An 18,234-nucleotide genomic window follows, 5' to 3' on the forward strand; every position below is an offset into this window, starting at 1 on the left:
CAAGAACTGTATTTCACCTTCGAATTATCTGCTTCCCCCTCAGCCGATGCATTCCTGCCTAGTAGCTTAAGTAAACATTCTTCCAGTTACCAAGCAAGAGGGCCCATCTTCTCTGTCCTCATGCAAATAATTCATAGCCCTGTTACCATGGAATATTCCTACCCCCTCGCATTCAGTGTAGACACCTAGACGCTTGTACACGCACGCACAGTCAGTATAGAATAGATTCTGTCCGAGAGTCCTTCTTTTGTGGATAACATAGTTCTTTAAACATAGGATGATAGATATGATTTGGGATTAGGTTGACTTGACCCCCCAGACTTCTTGTCTCCACACGTAGAGCTAAATGTCAAGTCCCCGTCACCCCCTAGTTACACGTCAATTACACGTCAGACTGCTGCGCGCGCATCAATGCCAAGTATTATCTTATAGATCCACCTATGTATTACATCATAGCCAATCATGTTCCTTTTTTCTCATTATTACACCCATTTTCGGTTACGTAAAACCAAACGTCAATGTCCTTATCAATTGTTACGCCTACTGTATTCACTTCATTATGATGTATGTATTATAAAAGTTACTGCTTGTCAATAAAGTATGTACTTCACTTCCTGAACTCCCGTGGTGATGGAACTTGAAGCATCCGATTATAATCGCTTATTGGAATAAAGCCCATTCTGAAACTCTAATATCACGGATTCTGCCTCTCATTTTACTGAGCTACTTTATAATGTTCCTGTATCAAATTCAGTCCCGGTAAAGGAGAAATATTTACCACACACCCCTGGTATGACCATGCTTGTAAAATTGCAAAGAGAGATTTGCTTGCAGCAATTAAATCTAAAGACACTCTTAAAATCAGAGCATCTAGAACGCTGCACAAGAAGGAATTGACCAGGGCCAAGAGAGAGTGGGAGGAATCCAGATGGAATGATCTGAGACAAGCACTCCTCTCTAAGGACTCTAAGACCTTTTGGGCTATTGCCACCTCAATATTGAGTGGGGAGCGAGAGGAAGGGGTCTCAAATATTGCTCCCCTAGTGTGGGAGGAGCATTTTAAAGAACTTTATACAAGTCCTGAGTTGAGGGCTTTTGTGTGCCAGGAACAGGTGAACACACTATCGCATGGGACTTGTGTGTCCCTAGACTCCCCCCTCGAATATAGTAAGCCGGGAATTTTAGGGACTCGGATAGGGATAAGCATACAGGACCCTCAGGATAGGTTCGAGGTTAACTACCCAGACTTAATTTCTTTTAAGGAAGTGGAATCTGTAATTGAGGGACTGCCCCTAAATAAAGCACCAGGACTTGATAAGCTCCCGGGGGACCTTTTCCGTTCTCAACCTAAAATCTGGGCTCCATACCTGGTCGTTCTGTTCAATGCGGTTCTGCAAGGCTCCGCATTGCCGGACACATGGCTTAGAGCAGAGATTGTACCGATTTTTAAGAAGGGCTGCCCATTAGCCCCATTCAATTATAGACCCAACAGTTTGCTGGATACTACTCAAAAACTGTTGGGCCGAATTCTATTGAACAGATTGTTAGACTGGATGGAGGTGAACAAAATATTGACTCCCTTACAAACGGGTGTTTCTACCTTGGACCAGATCTTTCGGCTCCAGGTCCTGTACTGGAAAACTGCAAGAGTGGAGGGTAGCAGCCTCTACCTTGTTTTTGTGGACCTGCGGGCCGCATTTGATCTGGTTCCTAGGGAGAAACTATGGATGGTGTTGAAGGAACTTGATCTCCCAACTTATTTACTTGATGTGTTGATTCGTCTTCATACAGGGAACTTTGCACAGGTGAGGTGTGGGAAGAATGGGGAACTATCGGCTCGCTTCCCTGTAACTAGGGGGGGTACGCCAGGGCTGTGTACTGGCCCCTACGTTGTTCAGCCTATAAGTTAATGGACTGATTGATGAATTAAATAGTCTCAGGGATAATGATGCCCCGCGATTGGCCTCTGGTCGGGTGCCCGCTCTGATGTTCGCGGACGACACACTGTTGTTGTCGCGGACATCATCAGGCATCCAGTGGGTCCTGGATGGGTTTATGATCTTTTGTGCCTCGCGGGGATTGGAGATCAACCTGGGGAAAACGAAGTTCATGATCTTCAATCCTCCGAGGCACACACGCCCGAACCCCGTACTGGGTGGTGTTCCCCTAGAACGAGTTAAGACCTTTATATATTTGGGGGTCACGAAGACTGAGCACTTTGTATGGGATGCTCAAGTAGCAAAATCTTCCCTGAGGCTATCTCAGATAACGGGGGGAGTCGGTAGATTCCATAGAACCTGTCACTCCTGTATTAGAGATCTATAAAACACAGGTGAGGTCAGCAGCCTTGTATGCTGCGGAACTTTGGGGCCATACAAATACATCCAATCTACGGAAGGTAGAACAAGCCTTTATGTGTGGTCTGGTTGGCCTTCCCCAGAGCACACCTCTTATACCACTGCGGCTGGATATGGATCTGGAACCCGTTAATGAATTGGCAGCAGCACGACCATTACTTTATTGGAGAAGGCTTTGGTCTGTCCCTGAGCTTGCATTTTTTAGAGCAGAATTTATTGCAATCTGGGGGCAGTTAAAGTACAAGAGAATACATTGGCTACTCCATATAAAGACTTCTCTCTATCAAGTCGGTCTGCCCCAACTCTGGGATACTCTGGAAATTAGTTGTGTGAGGACCCAAAGGTCTGAGATATTGGCAGCTGTTAGATCTTATAACTTTAAAATACTATGCTGTTCAACTTCCCTGGGCAGGCTGACCTCTGAGATCTTAATGGTGAAAACTGAATCTAAGCTGGAGGTATTCTTGGACTTAGTACAGCCTCCACTGGCAAGAAAATTATATACTCAGCTGAGACGTGGCTCTCTCCCAATTGGGGCGCTTACATCTAGATGGGAAAAATTGATGGAGGGCAATTGTCCAGCTTGCAAAATTTGTAATGAAGATATTGTGCATATTTTGTTCTTTTGTCCAGCATATAGTGCGACTCGAAAATGTTGGCTTATTCCTTTGTGCAAAGATTTGGGCCTCAGACAATGTGTACAAGCCTGCAGAGTCTTAACCTATGACACTGATCCTCTTATTGTTTATGCAGTTTCCCAATTTTTATATGGTATGTGGCGGAGAAGGATGAGTTTTATTAATTTAAAGTAATGGCTTTTTGAGCTTTTATCTCTTTCCCTTACCAAATATTCATGATAACTCCTTGTTTAATAATTCTTTAAAAAAAAAAAAAAAACTATCTTTGTATTTATGATCTTATTCTTGTACCTCTATATATTTTATTGTACTTTTATGGTCATGTCACCGAAATAAAGTTTTCAAACCGAACCGACATGGATTCATGAGGTGAAGTAGTGAAGAATTTGCAGGTAGAAGAATCCATCAGATAAATTAGTTCCTTACCTTCAGGAAGGATTTCTCTGGTGGATATTCTACCAGCATGTTCCACACTAATTCACCTCCCTCCATTTTATTAATGAGTGATGAGCATTATTGCATTTTTAATAAGATTACAGGTAAATTGTGCCCTGCATTCCTATCACTTTCATCAATTCGGTCTCCTCTTCTAGGCGTCAGAACTGCAGCCGGAGCTCTGGGGAGGCACCATATAAGGATCTCATATATGGATCTTTAACATCAAATATAAGGAGGCACTGGTGTGGAATTGAAGCTTGACATCAGCTGCAGGCGCAAGAGAGCAATTTCAACTTTCCCAGATCCAGTCCAGTGTCAGCAATTCTTGAGGTGAGGAATGTAGGTGTCCATGTAGATAAGAGTTTACACCAGTAACACTGTCACTATAGAGAAGAAAATTATTCTACATCGCTTCTGATAATAGCATTAGTGTGTACAGTAGAAGTGTATTCCACAGTTTTTGCCAGTTGGTTTTGTACAGCTTATTTATGCCTTTTCTTTTTGCAGACTAGTTCCCTGATGAAAGAGCAGTGTTTAATGCAAAAAAGGGCGTGTCATTGAAAATTAGATAAAATCTGAATCAATTGTCAGTATTAATAATGAAGGCCTTGACGTTTTGGCTTAGAGCGACGCATTGGGAAACAACAGTCATATGTTTATCGGGTGACAGGCTTGTGTGGAAAACGTTTTCTTTTCTTTTGGTAATCTGAATGTCCATATAAGCTATGCTTTCGTCCTTCATATTGGATAGGAAACATGATTTAATATTTTTGCAGCAATTTACTCACTTTTAGGTCCAATCACAGCTGAATGGTTGCTAAATACTTCTTGGGGACATTCTGAAAGCTGACCTAGGAATACATTCCACCCATTGATTACTATTGGCTTTGTGATTTGTAACTCACATTTACTTGCTTTCTATTCATGGCTTTACTTGACTTAGACAGTCCAGCATGCCTATGTCCCTCCTGTGGAACATAGCCTGTTCACTACCTCTCTAACTCGCTCCTTGTATTCTTCAACAAGTGCTCACTTTCTGGAAACAGGCCATTAAATGTTGTTCTTATCTCGTCACATTTGCTGCGCAGTCTAAGGCAGAAGTCAAATGTAAAGCTCTGTCTTACGAGGGAGCTTGGTATTTACTTTTCTTTCTCTAACTTCAGAGTGAGAGGATTTATGTAACAATCTGGGGGTGTGAAAGTAAAGGCTTTTGCTAGCACACAACAAAATGTAAATGTATCAGAATTAGGAAAGCACAAATGAAGCACTTTTTTTGCAATTCTACAGCGTAATGGAAACAAATATTTTAATAAGATTAAAAATAAAAAAAATCAATACATTTGGTGATAGCATTTACACACAATATTGCTTGTGCGCTGTATAGTTTCATCAGTAAAACTGTCTGTGCAAATGTGATGGTCATTTTAATAAAAAAAATGTGTGGTCTGTACAGGCAGTGCACTACCACACCATGGGTACTCCACTCTACACCACACTATGCCCCTCCACGACATTCTATGTTACTCCACTCAACGACACTCCACTCTATGCCACCCCACGACACTATGCCACTCCACTCTACAACACTGTATGCCACTCCACAACACTCAACTCTAAGATACTCCACTCTGACATTTTACTCCACTCTATGCTACACTCCTCTACGCCATTCCAATCTACAATATGCCACTCTACGCCACTCCACCTCACTAATTTCTATGACACACCACACCATTTAACTCTAGGCAACTCTACTCCACAATAGGCCACTCTACGCCACTCCACTGCATGCCACTCTACAACTCTCTACTCCACAACCCTCCACTCTACAACACTTTTAGCCATGCTTAACACCAGCCACGCTGGTGTCTAAAATGGCTAAGACACATTGGCAAAGCAAATAGCTCTTGCATAGGCGAGACCAATTGGCTTGGTAAATGCTTGTTTGTTACAATTTGACAAATAAACTGAACAACATGGTGGCGTATACTTGGCTGCCAGCAAAATTGGGAACAAGTCCTGTTGATGACAAGAGGGGAAATCATGATGAAAATAGAAAGTAAGGATCTATACTAGCCAACAAGTTGGTATCTGATTTTCCCATTCAAAAACGTGCACCACAATTATAATTTGATATAGGATATTGGAGGGGGTGCGGTCCAAATAATAAGGACTTTTGAACAGAGAAGAAAACTGAAGTACCAAAAGGTTTATAGACTACGAGATAAGAAGTAACGAGAGCAGAGAAACAACCTCTAGTATCAATACCAATAGAATTATAGTGGCAATATTGGCCCTCAAGTGTGAGATCACTAGTTCTGAAACTGGTGCTAATTTATGAATTATTTCTAAGAGTTATCCTATTCGTGGCTCTTAGAAGAAATCTCTCAAATAGATTTTGGTACCAAAAAAGGTACATATTTTACTTTAAAAAATCCTCTCTCACTAACCCTTAAGGTGCAACCCCAGCAAACGGGGGACTTCATATATTGACACTAATCTCAGGTAACATCAGTGCAGACGGACTTGTACTGGAACATGTCTGGGGTAGAAGCTCAATGTCTGAAATGAATGACTTATTCAGTGGACTATCATCCTCTTTCAAGAATTCCACTCTATGAGCTTGATGTATCCATGGATGGGATTTTTCTTTTTGGCAAAATTCAGGGGCAGGAGAACTCCTGTGGCAACGTTATATCTGAGCAAGCTTAAAAAGTATAATGGAGCACAGGACCGTAGTCATTTGAGCCATTGCTTGCCCAAAAATGGTACCTGCAAGTTCCGTGCGCATGAGGAGCTCCTTTCTAAATGGGCAAGAGAAAAGAGGGGAGGTGATCCTCGGATTAGAACTGATAGGTTTCAACAGAACCCAGAAAAAAATATCATTTAAACCCATGTCGTGGTTTCAGTTGCGCCTTGAAGTCCAGGTTCTTCTTAGCACTGGTCCCATCTTGGCCAACAAATGAAGATGTTCCTCAGAGCCCAAACATGAATCTCGTCACTGAATGGAAATTGAAGTGAAGGTTGTCCGTGCAGTACACACACAAAAAGCAGGTTTTGCTAGACAAACAAATGCTTTTTGGAACTTATGCTCTGCAGGAAGTTTGTTGTGAAAGGTATGTACACAAAGGTGGAGGGGAGTAATGCAAAGAATCTTTACCTAATTTGAAAAATATGATGCATAAGACTTTTCCACCATAAGATTGTGGCAGCATGTTTGCTGAAAGTGGCACTTGATACTACAGACTTTTACACTAAAACATTAAAGAAAAAAACAACATGAATTTGCACTATACAGATAAATGCTTGATTGTGTAGTAGACATAGTTTACTGTCTTAAGGATCCCTTGCAAATCTCACCGATACAGGGCCATCTTGGACACCATCTGTGTCATATATGTCAGCAGCATTCATTGTTTGAGCATTCATTCAGGTTCTTCAATCTGGGACAAAAACAAAAGAGGCCCCCAAAAGATGCCTGCCCCTCACTGTATGTTTAGTTAATGACTGACAGTAGGTGGAAGCTTTGTGTGGGGCTAACGATGGGAACAATGTGATCTTTCTACCTGCCAGTAATAAATGATGACAGATGACTTATGCCCAAAACAAATTTAACAAGTGAGTTATGTTCTAAGAACATGCTTGTTATAAGCAAATTGGTGTTAGTGCCAGACGAGATCACACTCTCATATGCAAAATTAAAACAAGTATTGGCAAATCAGGTTACAATAATATGCTAACTGGGATTAAGGCCTCCTTAGCTCACAATACTTAATCAGCCAAGTTAACTTCAAACTCAAAAGAAGTCACAAGATGAAGTTTGCATTGTAAGCGGCGACCTTCAATTCATAATTCAATATTGTAGACCGATACTTTTAACAGAGGGCAAGCATTTTTTGCATCTTTAAGACAACCTATGTATCCACGGGTCTAAACTCCGGGAACAAAAATAGTTGTAAATCCAACATGATGCTATTATGACAACAAAGTAAAACAAACACACATGACCAATACATTAATTGCTTGGTGGTTCTATGAAAGGATAAGAAAACTAAAGAGTACACTCCCTAAAACTATATAAATAAATTATCAATTAAAATGTCATTGCAAAACTTCTGTAGTCTAACAAAAGGGCTACTTAATGCTGCATCACCAAAAGAGCACAAATGGGACAACATAAGCATTCACGAAAATCCGTATCTTTGACTGACAGCCAGTCCAAACCAATGCAAACCATGTAGAACACACGAAAGACAATGGCTGAAGGGAGCCCACCTACAGCTCATTCGCCCTCTGCAGTTCTTATTTTATTTTTGGGAAGAATTGACGACATGCATTAATCCAAATTGCTGAAAATTAGCAACAAAGCTAATTCTGCATTATACAATTGAAGCAATAAGCTCAAATTTGACACTTACATCACCATCCTTAGAGAGTTTCCTGCCACAACGCATGCTATTCAATTCCATTTCTTCTTTATTGATTTCCTGAGGACTGAAATCAAAAAAGAATGGGTGTTTTGGTCGCATCTGCTGTTGATCAACTGTGGTTAGAAATCACTGGGCTAGTCATGTTTCTAAATAAAAAATTTTTTAAAAAAATCACACAATCTACTTTGTTCAGTAGTGAAGTCACTTCATCAAAGCATGATTTCCTGCAGCCTTGGTCTCTGCCTAGTAGAAGCCACTGACACAAACGGTCAATCCCCAGGGACGAACTCAACCAAATGCTCCTGGCTAAGAGGGCCTTTTTGCATCTTTCATTTAATCATTAGCAGGGCTGGTACAAAGCATGGTTGTGCATTCTTTGCAATAATCATTGTCCCCTCTATTACATATTGTAGTATCCATTTCAGTTGCCATAGGCAGTTGCTGTCTGATGACTTGAGAACTATGGGTTGATGTTAGCAAGGGGAGAGTGAGGTCTTTGAATATAGAAGTTATTTTAAAAGCTAATTTATGGACAGTGGTCATTATCATTGTTCATCTCAATACTGCCCATTTGTTGTAAATTTCAGCATAAGGTAAGCCTTCGAGGTGTAGAAGTACTATACAATGAATAAGGCAAATAAATGGAACTAAGCTCCCGGAGTAACTGGTCATCTCACCAGAAATAAAACATTTCAAAATGTCATTGCAACAATCTAAATAGGTGAAAACTGAATATCATCAGGATACCCATAACGAATAACCAGGGTTGCAATTAAATTTTAAAAAAATGTTTTAACTTTATTTACCATATTAAAATATTGTTAACAAACCTGTATAATAGTCACTCAGTGCAGCAAAATAATAATTACAAGGAGTGACAGCGTTTCGTTCATACAACATTCTGTGAGAGTAAGTCTGTAAAGACCGAGTGACCAAAAAACATTTAGACAAAAGAACTGACATGGTATAAAGTTCCATGAATTGAACAATCTTCACCCATCACTGAATGCATAATGTAATACCGTAATAGTTCAACCCACTCCGGCAGGGACTATCCCATCATGTGGTTGTAGGGAAGCAGATTGGATCTTTTCAAGCAAATAATTTCCCAATGGACCCCATATATCCTTTGGTCATAACCCATTAGTGCCACCTCAGGCCTAGGGACAAGCTCGAGGGCAACCATTTTTGACAATATTGCATGCACTGGCTTCCAATAATCGCCCAGTTTAACACACGTCCAGGTCATGTGTGCCAAGTCTGCATGGTGTGTTTAACATTTCGGACATGTGTGCGGTCGTGTGAGATCAGTGCCATGGATCTTAGCAGGTGACATGTATACCCGCCATAGAAATTCAAAATGTAAGAGTTTGTGTTTACTGTTCATGGATACTTCTTTAGTCTGGGTGCAACAAAAGGACCAGTGATCGTCATCTATTTTGTGATCTAAGTCGTGTTCCCAGGACTCGCGTATTTTAGAATCCCTGCTCGGGATCAGTGCTATTGTGGCTCTATACAATTTGGATACGAGATGAGCGCCATCTGGATCGGCAATCAATAGGGACAATGGTGGAAAGGGGTGTGGTTCAAGTGGAAATTCTGGGATCTGTGCCCTAAGAGTGCTTCGTATTCTCCTGAGGACAAAGTGATCCACGAAGGAAGCTTCACTAAAATGATCCTCTTCCGTGCTTGAGAAGACATGGCCTCCCGGGAACAAGTCCCCAGTCGTTACTAACGAGTATGCATTTAATGTCTATTGTACTAGCTTCTCTGCTGTGATGGGTAGCCAATGACTATTAATTGCTGGGAGATTGGAGGCATATAATGTGCGATGACCGGTAATCTTAGCCAATTTCAACCATGCCCAGCTAGTGGTGGAGACTGTCTGTATGTCACGGGGGTCTCTGGGAAATCCTGTTGGGAGAATCATTTTGAGTGGAGCAGGGAGTACCAAACCCACTTCCGGTCTGAAATAGGGTATTCTGGCATCCGGATGGTAACAGGAGTGTGCAAAACTGCACTGTGCTACCAAATAATAAATGTGGAAATTAGGAACTCCCATACCAACCAGCTCATATGGGAGGGTTAAAGTATCCCAACTTATCCTAGCTCTGCATTCCCCTATACCAGTCTTATCAGATGGGACCATATTGTGCGAAAAAAACAGTTGGGGAGTGGGATGGGAATATTGTGAAATAAATACAAACATTTGGGAAGTATCACCATTTTAACGAGAGCCCTCTACTGGCTAGTGAGAAGGGCAATTTTATCCAACGCTCAACCTGTTGTTCTAGAGTGTTAAGCGCGGGCCATAAGCCAACAAAATGATCTGGTCTATGTCTCTGTGTATCTGTATACCCAGATATTTGGTGGAGTCCTCACACCATGCCTAGGGAAAGGGGCATTCCCACCTAGTAGTAGCTGGTGTCCATGGAAATATTTCCGATTTGCCCCAGTTGATTCCCAGTCCCGAAAAGCCCCCGAAACGGATAACCGCCCAAATTAGCGGCTCAAGATTCTCCAGAGGGTGACATATATACAAAACAACGTCATCAGCATATAGGGAAATAAGCACCAGGCCAGTGTTGAATTGAAGCCCTGTGTGTAGATGTTTTTCCTGTAAATGTCGAACCAATGGATGCAAAGCAATGATGAAGAGAAGTGGGGACAAGGGACAGCCCTGCCTGGTGCCACGTGAGAGTCGAAACTGTATAGATAGGGTACCATTTATTCGGAGCCTGGCTGTCAGTGAGGTGCATAGAAGTGCTATGAGACTTAAAAATCCTTTTGGCATCAAGCAATATGGCTGCTGCCGGAACGCCAGGATCTATCCTGTGTAAGACTGAGAATAGTGTGCGTAAATCTAATGCCGTGGATCGGTGGGGGGGGGGTCGAATCCCGATTGAGTGGGGGAGATGATCTTGTCCAATAGAAGGGCCAATCTTAAAGCTATAATTTTCGCCAGGATCTTATAGTCGAAGTTTAACAAAGAGAGTGGTCTATATGAACCACATGGAAGTGGATCTTTACCGGGTTTAGGGAGCAGTAGGATTACGGCTTCACCCAACGTGGGCAGCAATTGCTGCCGTTCCAGGGCCTCGTTGTACACTTCCAGTATATGGGGTGGGCGAGGGTTTCTTTATAGGCCTTGTAAAAAGTGCCAGTGAATCCGTCTAGGCCTGGAGCAATTGACCCATTAACCGCATCAATGGCACTTACTTTTTCCTTCTGTGGAGAAGGGCTCCACAAGAAACAGCTGGTAGGGTTTGTCCAACCACACTAAAGCTATTTCATCTAAATATGCAGTTTGAGCCTCAGTGTTGTGCCCTGTCCTTGATGAGTATAGATTCATATGATAATCTAGAAATAAGATACGGATATCAGAGGTTCCATTGACTATGTTGCTCTGCTCTGTACTAAGTCTGGTGATATATTCATGCCATGCGGGAGGCTTCAGGAGCCGCGCCAGCGTGCCCCCGGTCTGTCATCTTCACCATAGTGCCGTACCACGGCACATTTACTCAAATAATGGGCCTCACGAGTCGCGTACTCTTTAAACTCTGCTAATAGAGCCAGTCGGCGGGCATCTGTGGTTTGGACCGGGTTACTGGCCTGTTTTTTGTCAAGGGCAATTAACTGTTGTTCCATGGTGTTAAGCGTACGCCTAAGGTCTCTTAACACCCCAGCATGTTTAGAAATGCAAACCCCTTAAAGGCCTCCTGGAGTGTGGACCATGTTTGGACTGAACTGACATTCAATACAAAATATTCATCTATTGCTTCTTGCCGTTCCGCTCGAAAGACCTCGTCCTGTAATGTTTGGTTGGGGAAGCACCATTGCCTTTCACAACACTCCGGGCGCGGGTGTCATGATAGGTTCTGGGCAAGTGTTGAGTATCCTCATACCATGCAATCAGGTTGGGAGATACAAGTCAAAAATCCAATCTCGTCAATGCATTATGTTGTGCCGAGTAATGTGTGTATGCGCAGTCTGTCGGTCTACAATGTCTCCGCACATCTACCAGACCTAACTTCTCGCATAAGGTCAATAGAAGCCATCTGGCATGAGGTTTCGTAGCCGGGGAAGTTGATGTACTATCCTGTGCGGGCTCTAGTAACAGGTTAAAATCCCCACCCATGAATATGTAATCCGCCTCCAACCTCAGCAATTGTATATGCAAGTCATGGAAAAATTTTGGGTCGTCAATATTGGGCGCGTAAATACAGACAAATGCTGTCTTCCGACCCATGAGATTCCCCTCCACCACCGTATATCTGCCCTCGCCATCTGCATGGGACCGGAGGAGCTGAAAGAGCATGCGCAAGTGTATTAAAATGTCCGTGCCTCTGGCATATGTACTGTAACTTGTAAAGTATCTGTGAGGACCCCAGGACCTAGCAAATTGTGTCGATGTCGCCTTAGGTAGGTGAGTTTCCTGCAGGAACGCCACATCTGTCTGATGGCGCCGCAGATAGTTAAGAGCTTGTCTGCACTTCTTTACGTTATTTAATCCCCTAACATTCCATGTGCTCAACACTAATCTGAAATGAAAAACTAAGTTACACCCCACCCCCCCCGCCCCCCCCCCCCCCATCGCCATGAACCCAATACAATGGAAGAGCCAACTCTGGTCCCTGTGATTGCTGCATTTCTGCCACTATGAGTAAATATAGCAAGTGCGTGATAAATAAACAAAAAACAACCTTTCAAAACCCCTCCCTCCAACCACCCATCCCCCTCAACCAACACGGGGGGGGTGGGGAAGACCCCATCCTGAACATTAATGATGAAGTCATACAAACAGAAACTAACTTTCCTATGAATCTGTACAGTTTGATACATGTGCACTTGCACTAGGGGGTGGCAACACCCCGCCTCTGCCCCCACTATTGGCACCAAGTGCCTGCATATTAACACGTTATGCATCTATGGCAGCCTGCTAGTATGTCCCAGACATAAGTTAGTCACTGCAGATTAGGTAAGCCAATGTAGTTTCATAGTGTGGAAACAATGAGGAAGTTGGGACCAGGACCCTGTGAGGTGGAGAAGAGGTCTGCACTCGCACCTGAGCTCGGCACATCCTGGGTGTACTGCGGAGAAGCTGAGCCCTTTTTTACATCAGAAAACTAATTACTTACCTGTAACTTTAGTTATCGAGTATTGGTATCTTTCATAGATTCACATGCTTAGAATCATCCCCGCCGACGAGGTGGGAGTCAAGCGGGACAATAAAATATATTCATAATAGTGTTAAAAACATTATACAATAGGCTACTATGGACAGTAAAGTCACTACATTAGCTTATCTTAGTTCTTTTGTAAAAAGAACCACATTTGGAACACAGTTAATCAGGCTGCAGCACCCTCTTAGAACCCTCCACAGAGAGGCAAACCCTCAGATTTTCCTAGCACAAGTGACAATAATATGTACAGGTAAATAAGGTAAGCCTCTCCGGGGAGGAGGGTGGGTCGCATGTGAATCTATGAAAGATACCAATACTGGATAACTAAAGTTACAGGTAAGTAACTCGTTTTTTTATCCAGTATTGGGGTATCTTTCATAGATTCACATGCTTAAAATCAGAATAGTTAGCAGTAAAAAATCCTTCGTCGTATAGTGGATGGTGGGTATCATAAGATAAACAATAGATACCTCGTAACACCAATACAGCAATGCAATATAACATTCTAACCGAAATAAGGGGAAGCATTATAACACATGCAAAAATATAAATATATATATATATATCTACACATATATAAAAATATATATATGAACCATAGTATGAAAAACAGAATAAACAATACACCATGTATATGTGAACATGTAATGATATAATCACCTCCTTACAGAGGCTTACCTTATTTAAAAAGGTTTCGCAACATTGCTTGAACCACAGCCGATTCAGCCTCTGTCGCCAGATCCAGACACTAATGCCGTGTAAAAGTGTGCACAGTTTTCCAGGTCGCAACATGGCAAATCTTCTCTATAGGCACTCCGCCAAAAGAGCAGTAGATGAGGAAACTTCCCTTGTGAAATGTGCCTTGGGTTTCACAGAAAGTATGTCCAGCTATATTATAGCAGAATTGGATAGTAGATGCAATCCACTTCGCAATAGTGGATTTCGTAACTGCTGTTCCTGGCTTTTGACCACCATAAGAAATAAACAATTGATCCGACCTTCTGATGGACATAGTACGTGAAATATAAAATTCAGACATCTTTTAACATCCAAGGTATGCAAAGTCTTTTCAGCAGAGGAAGACGGATTGGGAAAGAAAGAACGCAGTATAACAGGCTCCTTAAGATGGAATGTAGAGGGAACCTTCGGAATAAACGTTGGATTAGTTCTGAGGAGGACATAATCGTTGGTGAATTTAAAATAAGGTTGTTTGACAGTGAAGGTCTGGATTTCGCTGACTCTCCGAGCAGAGGTGAGTGCCACTAAAAGTGCCGTTTTCCAAGAGAGGTATTTGAGGTCAGCCTTGTGAACAGCCTCAAAAGGATGCTTCATGAGTTGTTGTAACACCAGATTAAGCCTCCATTCTGGAGGAGGGGCTTTGACGGGTGGAAAAGTTCTGAACAGCCCTTTTAGAAATTGTTTGATCAAGCGATTAGAGCAAAGGGATGCAGCTCCTGCAAAACGTCTGTAGGTCGAGATGGCTGCTAAATGTAACTTGACAGAAGTAAACATAAGACCAGACTTAGATAACAAAAGGAGATAAGACAGAACTTTATCTGGAGAACATCGTACAGGATGTATATCCCTGTCAGAGCACTAGGCATAAGTCTTTAAGGTAGAAGGAGCTCTTGCCCTAGCAAGAATATCTCTACAATCCTGAGGTGGATCCATCTCCTTGAATTCTGTGAATGCGGAAACCATTCATGAAGATGCAATTGGACTGGACGAGGATGAAGAATATGGCCCTTGCTCATTGAGAACAGGGTCGGAACTGCAGGAAAGCGGTATGGTCTGCCTTTGGACAGTAGAAGAAGCTCCATAAACCAATGCTGACGCGGCCACCGCGGAGGAATGAGAATCATGCAACATGGTTCCATCCTGAGCTTGCGTAGAAGTCTTGGGATCAACGGAAAGTGGGGAAATTCATAAGCAAAGATCCCTGTCCATCTCATCATGAAGGCGTTCCCCGAAGAGCCCTTCTCCGGTTCCCAACTGGCAAAGAATGGGCACTTCCGATTGTTCTTGGAGGCAAAGAGATCCAGATTTGTTTTGCCCCACATCCGAAATATGTGTTCCACGACTGATTGATCCAACTCCCATTCGTGACAGGACTTCGAGGTCCTGCTCAGAGTGTTCGCTAAAGTGTTGTGAATCCCCGGAAAATGATCCACCTGGATTGTGATATTGTGAGACAGCAGCCATACCCAAATGCTTTGAGCTTCTTGAGACAGAATGTGTGAACGGGTACCTCCTTGTTTGTTTAAATAGTGCATGCAAGTGGTGTAGTCGGTTCTAATAAGAACTGTTGACCATTGAAGCCTTGGGAAAAAGGACTACAATGCCAAGCAAATGGCTCGAAGCTCCAAGAAATTGATATGCATTTAAGCCATAGCAGCGGACCACTTTCCTCTTATGCAAAGATCTTGAAGGTGTGCACCACACCCTTCTAGGGAGGCATCTGTAGTGAGGATGAACTCCAGCAAGGAAGGAAGAAAAGTGAGCCCGATTGAGACATTCTTGGAGCGCAGCCACCAGAACAGCGCTTCTCGCATAACTGGAGTTATTGCCACTAGATCGAACGACTCCGAGATCTGCAGCCACTGACTGTCTTATTCCTCTTGGATCGGCCGCATCCTTAGACGGGTGTGAGGTACTAACAGAATTGCTGATGATAGTATTCCCAGGAATGATTTGATGATTTTCACAGAAGCGAACCTTCTTCTTAGGAGTTTTGATGCCAGAGAAATCGGACGTGATTGCCTTTCTTTGGACAAGAATGCCTTGTCCCTGATAGTATCCAACACTGCCCCTAGAAATTGAATTCTTTGAGAAGGACAAAGAACTGATTTTTGAATGTTCAGGGACAGTCCCAGGGATTGAAACAGTTGAAGGCATGTGGACGTTGCTCGAGAAGCCTACCGAAAGGAAGGAGCCTATATTAGCCAATCGTCCAGATAAGGGAATCATTTTATGCCTTGAAGTCTGAGGTGAGCCGCCACCGGGGACAGGAATTTTGTAAATACTCTTGGGCTGAGCGTAGACAGAGGAGGAGGACCTTGAATTGGAAATTGGCATCTGCCACAGTGAAACGAAGGAATTTCCAATGTTTGGGGTGGATGGGGATGTGGAAGTATGCATCCTGGAGATCCAATGTTGTCATGAAATCTGCATGGTCCAGAAGCTGAAGGATTTCTTGATGCGTGACCATGCGAAAGGATTTCTTTTGAAGAGATTTGTTCAGCTTTCTTAAATCCAGGCTAGGTCTCCAATCCCCTGACTTTTTCTTTATTAGAAAAAGTCGGGAATAAAACCCTTTCCCCACCTGAGAACGAGGCACTCTTTCTATTGCTCCTTTCGAGAGCATGGTTTTTGCTTCCTTCCTGAGAAGAGCAAGATGTGGAGGAGGTGTCTTTAAAGGTAGATGAGGAGGGGTGTACTGACAAATTCCAGGGTATGCCTAAATTTGAGAATATCCAAGACCCACTTGTCTGTGGTTAATCTTTTCCAATTGTTGAGATGTTGGGATACATTCGGAATCCTGTAAATAAGGTGTGGCAGATCTGCTGCAGGTGCTAAGAAGTAGTCACTGCTTTCTAGCAGAATCCCTGCCTTGAGGCTGACGTCTTCTATTCTGCTGTCTATAAGCTGCAGCTGGAGGGTTTCTGTAGGACTGCTGCTGTTGCTGCTGTTGATAATTATATCTTCCCCGATTGCCTTGGTTTTGGTATCTTTGATAGCCACCACAAAAGGAATACGATCCTCTGCCTCTAGCTCCCCGAAAAGGAGTCTTCCGATATTGTAAGGTGCCAAGGGCCCTGGCAGTGTCAGTATCTTTTTTGATGCCTTGCAAAGCCTCATCTATATGGTTTCCCGAATAACATATCACCATCATATGGCATGTCCAAAATTTTCGTTTGGACCTCAGGGCGAAAGGTGGTAGATTTAAACCATCCCAGACGTCTAAGGACTGCTACTGCGGCAAGTTGACGAAAGCCCAAGGTGGCTAGGTCCATAGAAATATCAATAATTTCTGATGCAGCGCTTTCTCCTTCAAGAAGAATTTTGCCTCCTGCTTCTTGTCATCAGGTAGGTAATCGAGGTATGGATTAATGTCCGACCATAGTTGGTGGTCATATCTCCCTAGAATCGCCAAAGAATTTGTACCACGAACTGAAGCACCCGCCATGGTGGTGAAACGCTTACCAATGTTATCAAGGTGCCTCCCATCCTTATCCGGCAGTGCTGTCACAGGATGGATTCCGAGACTTACGCTGAGCCGCCTGTGAAATAACAGAATCTGGTCTAGGATGTCCGGACAGGCAAGCAGGAGCATTATCTGGTGCTTTGTACTTTTTATCGATTCTAGGGAGAATCCTAGGCACTGAAAATTGAGTTTATTATTTTAGTTCCTTTTCCAAGATAGGATCTATTATAGGGATAGAACATACGGACTTCCTACTCTGGTCCTTAAAATAGTAAAGGAAACAATCTGTTTGCTTCACAGATACAGGAAGATGAAACCGGGTTGCTGCCCTCTCCATAATTGTGTGAAAACCTCCAATATCTTCAGGGGGGGAATCTACTGCCCAAGGAACTGGTGAGGATGGCGTAGGAATCAAGTATTCATCCCATTCATCCGCAGTTGTGGGTGAGTTTGGTAATTCTCCATCTTCAGCCACAGTATCGCCATCATCATCTTGGACTAAATGTTGCGCAGGTAAAATCTCCTGAGGTACATTGATAGGGGCAGAAGGACCTGCAATCTGCAAAACCGTAGGCGTAGTAGGTTGTGTTGGAACAGGCGCTGCTGGTGGAAAACGTGCATGATAATCCCTCAACATCGCAGTCAGATCCTGTACCAAGGCCATAGGCATTTGCACCATAGGTTCCTGCTGAAATGAAGTCTCTTGAGGACCTCTCAGAGACTCACAAGGGTCATAGTACTCTTCCTCATCGTCTTCATCCTGATATTTAATCCGGAGTTGAGAAGGGTTACGTGCTGGGCTAAAATGTCCATTATCATCTGACTCCTCCAGATAGTGATAGGCAAGGGTGAAAAATGAGAAACGTCCTGGTAATAGTTTCTTGAAGATGGGAATGACGATGATAAATTTTTATGTCAAAAATGGCATCATCTGTAAAGATGTAGGCCTTTTACGACTTCAGCGCCGACGAGATGTACATAGAT

General features: G+C 43.0%; 1 protein-coding gene across 2 annotated transcripts in view; it reads right to left on the reverse strand.

The window, feature by feature from the left end:
• The window catches only part of GMCL1 (germ cell-less 1, spermatogenesis associated), a 615,261-nt gene that overhangs the window by 291,677 nt on the left and 305,350 nt on the right, over positions 1 to 18,234 (reverse strand). For both annotated transcript variants that reach the window (XM_085636262.1, XM_085636261.1), the window contains exon 11: positions 7,852 to 7,927. In XM_085636262.1, the coding sequence (XP_085492388.1) occupies positions 7,852 to 7,927 (76 nt within the window). The remainder of the gene's footprint in view (positions 1 to 7,851; positions 7,928 to 18,234) is intronic.

The sequence above is a fragment of the Triturus cristatus genome, chromosome 11 (genome assembly GCF_964204655.1).
Source record: "Triturus cristatus chromosome 11, aTriCri1.1, whole genome shotgun sequence".
In the NCBI taxonomy this organism is placed as follows: Eukaryota; Metazoa; Chordata; class Amphibia; order Caudata; family Salamandridae; genus Triturus; species Triturus cristatus.